We start from the raw sequence: 14541 nt of genomic DNA on the forward strand, positions 1-14541 counted from the left end.
TTTCCCCTCACCCATGCATAGAACCTCTGCACCTTGTGGTCCATGTGCCATTGGCTGAAGGACAGGAATGGGCCTAGTAAGCCGTGGAAGAGAGGGGGGAATTGACATGACAGAGGGAGCATGAGAGCCATGTTCGACAAAATTCAGCCGTGTAATTCTCTTGGACATAACTCAGCTGTTGCCTCCTCAGGTAACACCTGGCTCAATTGTTTTAAACCAGTTTGAGAGGAGGTAGGTAGTGTTTTGGTTAACCTGCAGACCGTATTGAACATAAATAAGGAGTCTTTAAGGTCTCTATAATGTTAATTTATTGGGGGGGAAATGTCAAAACTTGTAATCCTTCAAATATCAACCTACTTATACTTATTTTTCTTTCAAATGTTAATATTCTCTTTTCAGGTACTGAGACCTGGCGTCCTCTGGTTTTTGAGGAACTTAAATGATCCAGACTTTAATCCAGTTCAAGAAATGATTCACCTGCCTATTTATAGACATCTCAGGAGGTTTATTTTATCAGTGGTAAAGACATGTTTCCATTTTCTCTTCAAAAAGTTGTTATTTTTATAGCAACTAATGTTTTTTCTATTCAGTTTCTATTTAGAATTTTAATGTTTGTTTCTCTGTTTATTAGCAAACAAAATAACTAACTGTATGTAAAGATATTGGGTTGTATTCAGTTCATGTTTACATAGAGTAGACACATTGAAATAGGCCTAAATCTTGGTAACTAATTTCAATTAATCTATTCTGAGTTAAAGTTAGTTGAATACAACCCATGGGGGCCAGAAGTCTCTTTTCCTTTCTATAAATATTTGCTGGTATCATAGTTTTCTTCTGTGTAACTTACTGCTGAAATAAGTTTCACTTGTATCAATAAAATACAGAAGTATGATGATTCAACAAGAACCAGCTTAGACTGTTCAGCAGTGCCAAGGAAAAGTAGATCATATTACAGGAAAATAACGTAAATGTTACTTAAAAGCAAGTATGTGGGGCTTCTTGTGTGGAAAATGTCTAATCTTCAGGTCACTTAGATTACTAGGAAGCATACAATTGCACAGAATAATGTTTTGTTACAACAAGATATTATATTCTAAGCAGACATGGCACAAGACATTTTGGTTCTTGGGGCAAAATATCCAATCCTTTTCAGCTTGCTGCCCCAAAAATTGATGCTGGGAGAAGAGTCAGAAATAAATCTAGTGGCTTCAGTTTTGTAGATTGTCTAAAATTTAGTGCGTACATATCCCAGGCAGGAGTGACAACCCAGCCTAAATAGAAACATTCCTGATTCATTTTCCAATAATTGTGTATCCAGATTTTGACATAAATAGGTTTTTCCCTTTGATAACCCACATCTACAGGTAAATTATCCAAGTGCCAATGGAGACATTATATTTAGCTGGTTCTTTTTCTCTTTGGCATCTCATACTAGTAGCAGGCCCATAATGTAACTTGTGAGCCAGAAAATTCAAAAATGTACTTTCAGGTTGTTGCAATGGAGCTCTGATTTATTGATTCATAGATTATGTTGCTTAGGTGTGTGAACAACTTGTGCAAACTGAAAAGAAAAGAAGAAGAAACAAAACAGTTTTTTGACGCAGAGAGTTATCAAAACCATAGTTTGCAAGACTAGAAACAATCAGTTAACTAGTATGCTCCCTCTTCTCCTAGCTTCCATGTCTTGTGCTAACCATGGTTTACCATGGCATTCAGAAATTAATGTGTTACTGGGCTGGCTCTCCGACAGGTGCTCATACCTGATTTGCTCCTCCTGAGGCTTTTTAGGTCATCTTGGGGCAACAGTTGAGCCAAGGTTTGGCTTAGCATGTCGTTCAGACCTGGGATTGTAGTTAAGGTCTCTCCTTCCGAAGCACCATCTCTGGCCAAGATTTGTTCTGTTGGTTACAGGTTTTGTATAAGGAGGAAAGGCCTTAACCATCATGCCAGGTTTGGACAACACACTAAGCCAAACCTTTGCTTAGCTGTTACCTAAAAGCCTCACGGAGGAACAAAGGAGTTTTGATCTGCTCCTCAGGAATCAGCACATTCACTCTGCTATGGTTTGGCCTAGCACAATGTGTAAATGTGGCCTATGGCTAGCTAGAACTTGTTCGCAACAAGAATTGGAAATCATGGCTTGAAAATGGTTGCTGAGTCTTACTGTTAAGTTCAGTGCTGACCAGATTGTTCTGATTTCAGTGTCATGGCAAATTATGATTAGCAGCAGATAGGAACAGAAAATGTACAGAGCAGAGGAGGAAGTGCACAACCTCATAACGTGTTCATGATTGTCCAGTCCATGATTTTTGCTAGTGTATAAATAGACTTTAAATTAAGGCTGTCACACAGAGTATCTTCCTTGTTGCAGATTGTCTTCGGGTCGATCGTCTTGCTCATGCTTTGGCTTCCTATACGAATTATTAAATATCTGCTGCCTCATTTTCTTCCATATAATGTAATGCTCTACAGGTAATTTATTTTTGGAATATATTCTGTCTTCCATAGTGATCTTTAACTGCAAATGCATATGTGCATATTTTAAACAAACCATTGGCTGTGTTTGTTCAGTAAACTTTGTTCCAGTATACCAACTATACAATGATCTTGTTCAGACATAATGCTAAACCTTGGTTTTTCATTACATTAATGGTTCTTAGGTTTGTGAGCTTTCTTTCCACTCCTCCGGCATGGACATAACTAGCCACTGTTTGTTATGTCTGAATCAGGACAAACTGTTATTAGTCTTAATTGTTTACAATCCATAGTTTACAATCCGTAGTTTACAATCCTAGCTTGTTTTCTAAATTACCATTAGGATTAACCATAGTTTTGAATTTGGACATAATGATGAACCAGATGAAAACAGATGATAGCTTCTGATCTCCTAGTGGCCAGATCAGTGGTGGTAGAAGAGAATATGGATAGCACAAAGCTTCTGTACATAACAGCAAACCATAGTTCAGTATTGCTTTCAAACCAGGCAAGAATCCTAACTATAAAACAGGTAGACGACCTTTTTTCTGTTGAGGGCATGCATTCAGATGGTGGTGAAGCCACCAAGGTGCTTTGGATTAACTAATAGGGAATAAAAACCACATTGTTTCAGTTTTCACTATGGCCACTTCAAATTAGAATTTCTAGTCCTACTCAGAAGTAAACCCTACTTGGTTTAATGGGGTTACTCTCCATTATGTATGCAGATGATTTTAAAAATACAATAGCTACTGTTTTGGAAAGCAAGTAATGCCCTTCTGACGTTAGTGTGCTACCCCACCACCTTTCCCTCCAAGTAATAAAACCAGGGGAAACCATCAATTTATTTTTATTCAAATAAAATACTGTCCTTTACCATTTTCCTGAAACTAGTAAAGGGAAAAGACGGGGGGGAAATGAGGAAGCAAGCAGGAAGAAAGGAACTCTAATGGGATGGAAGAATGGGGCAATTTTGGGGGTTGCTGGGGCTGCACAAAATGGGGTTGGGGACCAACTTGAGGAAAAGGTAGGATATAAACAAATAGTGGCCCTAGGCTCCAGGTTGTTTAATGCCTTACAAAATACCAGTTTTATATGTATGTAATGGGTATTTGTTCATGACATCCTTGCTTTACTTATTTCCCAGTGATGCTCCTGTGAGTGAACTTTCCCTAGAACTACTTTTGCTTCAGGTGGTGCTTCCAGCTTTGCTTGAACAAGGACACACAAGGCAGTGGTTGAAGGGTCTTGTACGAGCATGGACTGTTACTGCCGGGTACTTACTGTAAGTGTAGAGAACCCATAAAGCACAAATAACCCACATGTCTTTAATGTTTTTTGTTGACTAGACAATATAAATGGAATGTTTAGATACTGCAGAATAAGTGTTTATAGCAAAAATTCAGAGGTTTGTAATGATGACCTTTTAAAAAGCTACTCTGTATAAGTGTACCAATGGAAATAGTTGTGCAGCTTTACTAATATTTATCTGTTTGATGGTTATGCAAGAGGGGAAATAGTTTAGTTAATTAAAAACCATAATTATTTTGTTTTTGCGTTCTCTACTCTTACCTATAACGCCTCAAATAGCCTGGGCGCAGCTTCCAATGTGATCACCCAAGGTATAAGAGGCTAAGCTCTTCTAGGTGTCTTGCTCTTCGGAAGTCCATTTTTGGGGGTGCTCAATAGTGTCAATTATAAATCTCACTTCCATGGAACTTCATGACACTTTGAGGGACCTATTTTTCTCAGGCAGGGAAGGGGGAAGCAATATAAAAAATTTCATAAATATATATCAAAATTCTGATACAGTGGTGCCCCGCAAGACGAATGCCTCGCAAAACGAAAAACGCGCAAGACGAAAGGGTTTTTCGGTTTTTGCGTCGCTTCGCTAGACGATTTTCCCTATGGGCTTGCTTCGCAAGACGAAACATCTTGCGAGTTCTTGCCAGTTTGTTTCCTTTGTTCCTTTGTTTCCTTGTTTTCTTAAAGCCGCTAAGCCGTTAATAGCTGCTAAGCCACTAAGCCGTTAATAGCCGCTAAGCCGCTAATAGCCGTGCTTCGCAAGACGAAAAAACTGCAAGACGAAGAGACTCGTGGAACGGATTAATTTCGTCTTGCGAGGCACCACTGTATATGATAAAATAAGGCTTTTAGCTGGTTTCTGCAATCTGTGAGGGTAGGAATGACTAGTAATTTATGTTCATAGGATGTTTGATGTCAGAGCTTGGTGTGAAAGCTAACCAACTCCTGAAGAAACTTAGCATGCACACATACAGATGAGAGGGAAAACAATCATCTGATCCTAAAATTTGCTGAATCTTAATTATTTTATGCGAATGGCCTATGGCCCAAACATTAATGAAGTACTACTACTACTAATTATTTTAAGACTTCATTCCATCGGGCTTAAGCAGAGGAAGAACAGGACTATTTTATCTTTGGCTCTTTTACTCTTTGTTTCACCATCTATCGATGGCTATTCCATCAGGCTACCAGAACAGTTTCCCTCCCTGCTGTAACAACTGTACAGTAGACCCTCGGGTTATGTTACTCTCAAGTAACGTAAACTTTGGGTTGCGAAAACGGCAAACCCAGAAGTATTTTTCCAGGTTTTGCGTCTTGCGCATGCACAGAAGCGGTGCTTCTGGATACGGATTTTTCAGGGTGCGCATGGACCCCAGGAACGAATTAAGTTTGTATCCAGAGGATCCACTGTACCTTAAAGAACTGGTGCTTGAGTTTGTTTTCCTTCTGACCTCCCCATCGCTTTTACCTTTTGTTTCTGCATTTTTTACCTTTTATATTGTAAGCCTGAGGGCGGGAACTCTTTTGTTTCTTCCTGATGTGCTAGCCGCTCTAGGCTCCTTTTCGGTTGAAGGAAGAATTTAAAAATGCTTAAAATACTAATCATTAGATAGGAGAGTACACTAGTTATCCTGTCCTGTAATGCTTGGAATTAGAGATGTCACTCAAATCGCTTATTTGAATCCTATTCCATGTAGGGTGTGTGGTCATCTTCATTCCAGATCTGTGATGCTGCATTTAGGGCTGTTGTTCTTCTTTCGATGTTCCAGTCAGTTAGTAATGAGATGTTTGGTTTCGGAACCATGTAGCATGTTAAAAACAGTTGTGAAAGCACAACAGATTTCAGTGGCCTTTGATAGCTATTCTGTGTCATTACAGTGGTACCTCTGGTTGCGGACGGGATCCGTTCCAGAGCTCCGGTAGGATCCTGAGGTTTCCGCAACCGGAGGTGCCTGTTCTGCGCACACGCATGGCTTGATAGACTGCTACTGCGCATGTGCGTGCTGCAAAACCCGGAAATATACTTCCGGGTTTGCTGCGTGCGTATCCCGAAGGATACATAACAAGAGGGGCACGTAAGTAGAGGTACCACTGTATTATCGTGCTTTTAATAATCATACCTATACGTTCATTAAACACTAATAGGAACATTTATGGTAGCCAAGATGGTTCACAATTTTTTAAAAAAATGATTTTTTCAGGGATCTGCATTCTTACTTACTTGGAGACCAGGAAGAGAATGAAAACAATGCAAACCAACAGCCTAATAACCAACCTGCTCGCAATAATAATGCCATTCCAGTTGTGGGAGAAGGTCTTCATGCAGCCCACCAAGCCATACTACAACAAGGAGGACCTGTTGGCTTTCAACCTTACCGTCGGCCTTTAAAATTTCCACTCAGGGTGAGTTGTTCTAACTGTCCATTTAAAGCAGGGATGGCTGACCTCTGGCCCTCTAGATCAGAGCTTTCCAAACTGTGTATCATGACATGTTAGTGTGTCGGCTGCAGTGTGTAGGTGTATCTTGGGAATGCTTCTGGGGCTGGAAAGGGGTTAGTTTAACCTCCGGTTGGCAAGTAAAACTGAATTACTGTGTCACGAAATGATGCACGTCTCAAAAGTGTGTCACCAGCATGAAACGTTTGGAAAGCTCTGCTCTAGATGTTGGACTCAACAGCCATCAATCGGTAGTTAGGCATGATGGGAGTTGTAGTCTAGCAACATCAGATGGTGGCACAGGTTAGCTGCTTAATACAGTGGTACCTCGAGTTACAAACGCCTCAGCTTACAAACGCTTTAGGTTACAAACTCCACTAACCTGGAAGAGTTGCCTCAGGATGAGAACGGAAATCGTGTGCTGGCAGTGCAGCAGCAGCAAGAGGCCCCATTAGCAAAAGCACACCTTTAGTTAAGAACAGTTTTCAGGTTAAGAACGGACCTCTGGAATGAATTAAGTTTGTAACTCGAGGTACCACTGTATGTAATTTAGTTTACTGGTATCTAGTTAATTAATTCTCCATTTCTTTTCAGTATCTGGAACAAGTAATTCTAAAGGCAGTATTTTTGTGAGTGTTCAGTATCTTGTTCCCTTCGTTTGCCCATTCGATTCTTACAGAAAGGAATGGCTTCCCACCACTCTGGGGCTTATTGGCATCACATAAAGGAACAACAATAAAAGGGATGTGTGACAGTATATTATGGAAGCAGTCTGAAAACAAAATGTGTAATTGTAGGTACTGGGTATGATCCTTCACTGTGTGGCCGTCAGACCCAGTTGCAGAGGAAGCCACTTTATGTTCAGTTAGCCTTGAGGTCCGCCTCTCCAGGTTGAATGTATATGTGGAGGTCTAAAATTCTGTATCTCATAGAGAGAAAGCTAACAAGACTACATACAGTAGTTTTTGAGTAAAAAAATAAATGCTTAAGATCTGGGCATTAGGAGAATCAGAAATGTTAATTACTTATATTCAGACACAGAGCCTGTTGCTTTGTCAAAATGCTTTCAGTGACTTCTAGGCACACAGGGTATTTCATGAATATATTTTCTACTTTTGACTGCAGGCTCTCATACAATTGGAATAAAATTGCTAAATTTTAAGGTGTCTTCCAAATGTCCTTTTTATTGCTTTTTTTCTTTGTAAATAGATTTTACAATTTTTCCACTTCATTTTTGTGTTTTTCAGATATTTTTGTTAATCATTTTCATGTGTATAACACTACTGATAGCAAGTCTTATCTGCCTAACGTTACCAGGTATGTATTTCACAGTAGCAAGTTGCTGCTGCTTATTAACATGTCCTTGTTGATTTAATTTTAAATTGTTTGAATGGAAAAATAAAATAGGAAAATGTAATGCAGAAAACAGCGTATCTTCTGTTGTGTGGACTTTGAATATGCTGATCTTTTTTCATAAATCAATATCTAGACCAGTGTTATTTCGGTAAAAATGAAAGTAAATGGTCCTTTTGGCATCTTTCATATTTACATTTGGCTGTTACGATGTGTGCTTACTAAAATACCATGTTGACGCCTTAAAGCTTTTAGAAATTGCTAATGCGAATATGAATTTTTATTGGGCCAGCTAGTTAATTTAAAGCTACAGCCCTAGGTATATTTACTTGGAAGTAAGTCCCATTTAACATGGGCAGATTTAACATCCAAGTAAATATATGTAAGATTGGGCTTCCTGACCACCCAGTGCCTGAAATCTTGTAGCACAGCTGAAAAATTAAATAGCCTATTAGAAGATAAAACTCTTTTACTTGCCATGAGCCTATAGCCCAGGGGTGGGGAACATTTTTGGACAACTTTTTAGCTCCCACCCCACCACGTAGTACAACTTTGGCAGTTTGCTGGACCTGCCCACCTATCAAAGTTGACTGGTGGGAGAGAGATCTGCTTCACCAACATGCTCCCCACAGGGAATGTGGTGGTGAAGCAGCACCAAGCAGGACTGAAATGAGCAGGATTTCCCCCCTCCAAACAGCGGATGAGCAGGGGTTAAATCCTGCTGCTTTGGCTGCATGTGACAGTTTCCCATGGGAAACTGGGGGTGTGGCACAGCCAATGCATAATGGAACTCTGCCCATCTGTTGACCTCACCACCCTTCAGAGTGACATTAGCTGATTGACAGGTGGGTGTAGTTTGGGTGAAATGGCCTTGTGTCCCAAGATTGGCCCCCGACCTCTGCTCTAACCATAGGTGGCTTAATCAAAATATCTGTACGTGCAGATACTGGGAATGGGGATGGGGCTATTCAGTATGGCCCTGCTATTTACTCCTATATACAACTTCACTCAGGGACGCGGGTGGCGCTGTGGGTTAAACCACAGAGCCTAGGACTTGCCGATCAGAAGGTCGGCGGTTTGAATCCCCACGACGGGGTGAGCTCCCGTTGCTCGGTCCCTGCTCCTGCCAACCTAGCAGTTCGAAAGCACGTCAAAGTGCAAGTAGATAAATAGGTACCGCTCCGGCGGGAAGGTAAACGGCATTTCTGTGCGCTGCTCTAGTTCGCCAGAAGCGGCTTAGTCATTCTGGTCACATGACCCAGAAGCTGTACGCCGGCTCCCTCGGCCAATAAAGCGAGATGAGCGCCGCAGCCCCAGAGTTGGTCACGACTGGACCTAACGGTCAGGGGTCCCTTTACCTTTACCTTTACAGCTTCACAGGGGCTAATAATACCTTAAGGGGGCTAAACGTGTGTAATTTCTTTGTCTGGAAATCTCACATTTTTATCCTGCCATTCCTAGAAAGAGTTTGTAGTGGCAAACATGCTACTCCTCTCTGCCCCCCCTTTCCAGCTTTTTCACAACAATTCTCAGAGAGAAGCTGTAGGCTAAGACACCATGACTAGCCCCAGGCCACACAGTAAGCTTTGTGGCTGGTCAGGAATTTGAACCCAGATCTCCTGATGCAAGCACCAAATAACCACCGTCCACATGTCTTTTCTAAAGAAAAATGAATTCAGGCACTATTCATTTGGTACACATAATTTTAACAGTTATCATTGTCTTTGGGTGAACTTACAGCAAGGGAGTGTTTTTGACCTGACTTCTGTTAGCTCCTGAAAAGTGGGGCAAATACTTTGCAGATTTTAGTTGACTTGGTTTTTCTTTGTGCAAGGTTGTTAATAAATTTAATATTGGGTTTAAAACAAAATTGGATCTATTCAAATTAGTGGCTGGGATTTAATCAGCTTGTGAAAACGTAATGTAACTTTTTACTTTACTTTCTTTGAACAACTAGTTCCCATTCAATATTACAAATTGCTTTTTAAACTGCCCTCCATTCAAAAGCGGTAGTCGTGCATCACTGGGGGCTGCAATTGAGTGAGAGAAAACTCTGAAGCTACTTTGCTTATGAATTCTCTAGGCCCATATCATTTTATGGCTGTCTGGCAGTGTGTGTTTCTTTTAAATATTCATTAATTTTTCTGGTTTTAGTATTCGCTGGCCGTTGGCTGATGTCCTTTTGGACAGGGACCGCCAAAATCCATGAACTGTACACAGCTGCTTGTGGGCTCTACGTTTGCTGGCTTACCATTCGGGCGGTGACGGTGCTTGTTGCTTGGATGCCACAGGGCCGCCAAGTGATTTTTCAGAAAGTTAAGGAATGGTCCCTCATGGTAAGTCATCTGAAAAAATGCATTTCTTTTAAGTTTCGGGAAGCACTTACATCTTAGTGTATTTTTGGTCTTTGTGGAAGCCGCCCAGAGTGGCTGGGGAAACCCAGCCAGATGGGCGGGGTACAAATAATATATTATTATTATTATTATTATTATTATTATTATTATTATTATTATTACTTAATTGATGTGGACGGAGTGTTTGTCTAACTATTCAAGAAGCAACTGTGACAAATATGTTTCCTCCACTATGGGCCGTCTCTAGAAAGAGGAAATCAAAGAAATAATTAGTTGTAGCATTTCCCCCCAAAACTGCCATAGACGTCATGGCCTTCAGTTATTCACCAGATCTGGACAACAAAGGCTGGAGGGTAATGAAAGACCAGAGCCACTCTTTAATTTATTGAAGGAGAGAGCCTAGGTCTCTCAAACCTGCCTTTGAACTCTTGCCCTCTGAGCATAAGCTGGAGTGGAGAATTTGGCAGAGTATTAGTGCTGAACCTCACTCAGCACATTGTAACACAAACTTTCTTACTTTGCCTTCACTTTGGGGAAGAGTTGTAGCATTGACAACTGACCCCGGGTATGAACCCTAGTGAGCTCTCGTTCATATGTGCCAGCTGAAGGAAAATAGACTTCCTTTCTTTCATTACTCTCTCTGCGCTTTCTCTGATATATTTTGTCAGAGGCAGCTGCCTTAGAAATTACTGCTCTAGAGGGGACCCGCTAAATCCTTTCTAAATCTGGTTCTGCGTATTTGTTTCTCTTTGCACTCCGTTTTATTGTGATGTTGTGTAAGTACAGACACAAGGTTTTGAAGTGTCACTAAATTAAGTTTTCTCTTTTTTTTTACTTTTTAGATCATGAAGACATTAATAGTTGCTATATTGCTGGCAGGTGTAGTTCCACTTTTGCTTGGACTTCTGTTTGAGCTGGTTATTGTTGCTCCTTTGAGAGTTCCCCTGGACCAGACCCCGCTATTCTACCCATGGCAGGTTAGCTCTGTACTTTTCGTTTTGAGTGCTGTTGTAGAAGATAGGCTTCTGAGCTCCACCAGGGGAAAAGGCGGGGAATGAATGAATGAATAAAACTTCAATAGTTTCAACTGTTGTCTTTTGTAGGAAATTAAACTAATGAATGTGGCCTTAGAACTGGCTGGGGAAACTCAGCCAGATGGGCAGGGTATAAATAATAAATTATTATTATTATTATTATTATTATTATTATTATTATTATTATTATTATTATTACTGTGAACTTCATTGTCACTGAAAGCAAACTGAAAGTGAACATAGGGCTATTTTTATATATTCCCTGCCTTTTCACAAAAAATTATTCAAGGTGATTTACATAAAATCAGTACAATACAAATAAGATAAAAAATCAAGCGACATTCACATTTGTAACTTAACTCTTAAGTATGTGTGACGAAAATAACACACATTCATTTCATATATGTCCCTGCATCTATTTTCCTCCCCTTCCTTTGTATTAGCAAATTCCGTACATTAGCAAATTATAGGCAACAGTTTTGGGTGTGTGTGTAAGAGCCTGCCCACTTTTACTCTAAAATCACTGTGCATATTGACGATGGTATAGAAATAATGATTGTTTTCGTTTTGACTTAGGACTGGGCTCTTGGTGTTCTGCATGCCAAAATAATTGCTGCCATAACTCTGATGGGCCCTCAGTGGTGGCTGAAAACTGTTATTGAACAGGTAAGAACTGCTTCTTTGGTGCAAGGGAGGCAAACAAAACATACAGACCATTAAATTGCCCATACTAGGGAACCTGTGGCCTTTCAGAGCTTGCTGGTCTGCAACTTGCACCGTCCCTGACATTTTGGCTATGTTGGCTGTGGCTGATGGGAGTTGGAGTCTAATAACATCTGGAAGACTCTAGGTCCCTTATCCCTGGTTTATTCTGTTTACTTCTTCCTTAGCTACCTCTAAAACTTAGCATCTTTCCTCTCGCTTGGGAGACTGGCTTGATACCCATAAAGTATTACTGAATTTTCAGTTTGGAACTGTGTTTTCCTGACCAAGAAACTACAAAATAGCTCTCATCTCTCCCCACTCCCCAAAAGCATAACATTACAATGGGTTACCACTTAGAGGAGCATATGACAAAAGTTGACAAAAGTTTTGCACAGAAGGGATGTCACTAGTGTTAAGGGAAAAAGCAGGGAGAAAATATAAGTAAATTTTACAAAGCTACTTTTGGTGAGGTTTTTCAAAGCAAATATAACAAATTAAGTGTTAAACAAATTGCAACAAATAACACTATAGAAACCTTTCTTACTATATAAGGCACACTTTTATAAAATATTTTCCCCCAGAGGAAACTCGATTGATTCCATGAGTTGAACATTCCTTGTCTCTATACCTTCTAAGTTTTATTTCTGCTTTTACTGTTACCTTGTTCAGATGATCATAACCTGGCTCAATGAGATGCTTTCTTCCTCAGTATAACCTAGCAAACAACTGAGGAAGTCTTAAGTTACCTATAATTTCCGTTTTGTCTGAACTGGGAAACTTTGACAAACAATTTTGGAATAATCTAGAAGCCCACTTGAAACCATGACTTCATATTCTGCCTTGCTGCAGAGTCATTAGCCACAGTTTCCTTCTTCAGATATAAATATCTGTACATTTCCTGGTTTGGTTATGGGAAGGTTTATTCAAATCCTCTGTTAGCCATTATCATCTGAACATGGCAAATGTGAAAAAGATCACCCTTATTATAGCATCTTCAACATATAGTACCCTTGCTTGTATCATTTTAAAAACTGAAATGCCAATATGGGTTAAATCCAACTGTATTGTAATTTTACAATGGTTTTCTAATGGTCACATAGTATAAGCCATAACCAAACCTTGCACACACAGTACAAAACATACTTTCCTTTTTTTTTTTTTTACATATGCACTATAATGGAGGCATCTACAGTAGCAAGAAGCACGTATTATAGACTTAAAAACAACTTGAAATTATTAAAGTGTATTTATTTTATTTAAACAATTTATATACTACTTAACTACAGTCATCTCTGAATGGTGTGCAATGCAGAAGGGTAAAAGTCAGTTAAAACTATAAAATAAGACTTCAATTAAAATGCCTGCTGGAATAAAAAAAAGAAGTCTTCAGTTGGTGTTGGATGATCAATAGGAAGAGGAGCTGTCTGACTTCAGCTGGGAGTTCCACAGAATTGGGCCCATAATACAGAATGCACAGCTCCTTGGAGACACATGCCTGTTTCCTTGTACATTTTTTCTCCTGTTTATATAAACAAATGAGGCAGCAGCTAACACATACTCTGTTCCCAGGTGTCCCCCCTCCCCCAATTTTGGGTTTCTATCTGTGTTGAGCTTTTCGTTTAATTACTGTATATTTTTATTTCTATATATTGGGAGAAAAAATGATCTTGATTATTAGGACATAAATAATGGGTGTTGTCCAACCAAGTTGTCCCAGTTGCACAGAGGTTTCTGCCTGTGCATCAAAACCTCTCCCTCTCCTTCCCAAATCTGCTTTAGTTGATTTATATACTAAAACACCTGTTTAGAGATACAGTCATACCTCAGGATGAATACGCTTCAGCTTAAATATTTTTGAGTTGCGCTCTGTGGCGACCCGGAAGTAATGGAGCGCATTACTTCTGGGTTTCGCCGCTTGCGCATGCACAGATGCTCAAAATGACGCCACATGCTTGCGCGGAAGTGGCAAATCGTGATCTGCGCAGACGCGTCTTACGTTCACTTCAGGATGCAAACGGGGCTCCGGAACGGATCCTGTTCGCACCCAGAGGTACCACTGTACGTGGAAACTCATCTGTGGTTTAGCTCTATGTGGATGAGATACAGTGTGCCCAGGCAAAGTGTCTGCAAACAATAGCTTTGCTTTTAAAGAATGAAGAATGCTGAGTCCTATGAACCAGGAATACAGTTCCTGGCTTGCAGCAAACTGTATTAAGTTTCAAAACAAGTTAACTTCAGCTCATGGGTTATGAAACTGGCTTCATAAACTAATAGAGTTTTGTTGTAAGCCAGAATTCCTGATTTGTAGGAGGCTGCAAGCCAACCTTAATTTGTAAGTGAAACTACTTTCTGCAGAACTGCTCCTGGCTGTGCATGGAGGGGGAGATATGCAGGCGCAGTAATTTGTTTGGGCTTGCTTCAGCCTGCAGCTCATCTAGATAGCACTAAACCATCGTTTACATGCTAATGCTGATATTAAAATATTAACTGCCAGATTTAATGCTAACATTTTAATGCTATAATGCTGTCATTCCTTCTTAATCACAAATATGGAGATTTTGTAATACATTTAATGTCAGGAGCTGGGCAGCCGTCCTTCATGCATCTTGACTGTGGTCTTATTTTTTCAGGTTTATGCAAATGGAATTAGGAATATTGACTTACACTTTATAATACGGAAGCTTGCAGCGCCTGTTATCTCAGTTCTGTTGCTTTCTCTTTGTGTACCTTACATCATAGCTTCTGGTATTGTACCTTTACTAGGTAAGTGCAGATGGGCATACAGATTTCATTGTGTGGGTCCCAGCTTAAGATACGAATCGGGGGAAATCTTTTGTTAGAATGTCAAATGAGTGTTCTGTCAAGCATGTCCATTA

At 40.0% G+C, this 14541-nt stretch overlaps 1 protein-coding gene across 1 annotated transcript in view; it reads left to right on the forward strand.

Annotated features, from left to right (window-relative positions):
• MARCHF6 (membrane associated ring-CH-type finger 6) overlaps positions 1 to 14541 on the forward strand; it is a 43383-nt gene that overhangs the window by 23593 nt on the left and 5249 nt on the right. The window contains exons 16-24 of the mRNA XM_083624626.1: positions 400 to 519; positions 2372 to 2472; positions 3623 to 3760; positions 5985 to 6186; positions 7467 to 7536; positions 9727 to 9908; positions 10769 to 10903; positions 11537 to 11626; positions 14296 to 14428. Of these exons, the coding sequence (XP_083480752.1) occupies positions 400 to 519; positions 2372 to 2472; positions 3623 to 3760; positions 5985 to 6186; positions 7467 to 7536; positions 9727 to 9908; positions 10769 to 10903; positions 11537 to 11626; positions 14296 to 14428 (1171 nt within the window). The remainder of the gene's footprint in view (positions 1 to 399; positions 520 to 2371; positions 2473 to 3622; positions 3761 to 5984; positions 6187 to 7466; positions 7537 to 9726; positions 9909 to 10768; positions 10904 to 11536; positions 11627 to 14295; positions 14429 to 14541) is intronic.

This window comes from Podarcis filfolensis, assembly GCF_964270895.1.
Source record: "Podarcis filfolensis genome assembly, chromosome: 7".
Classification (NCBI taxonomy): Eukaryota; Metazoa; Chordata; class Lepidosauria; order Squamata; family Lacertidae; genus Podarcis; species Podarcis filfolensis.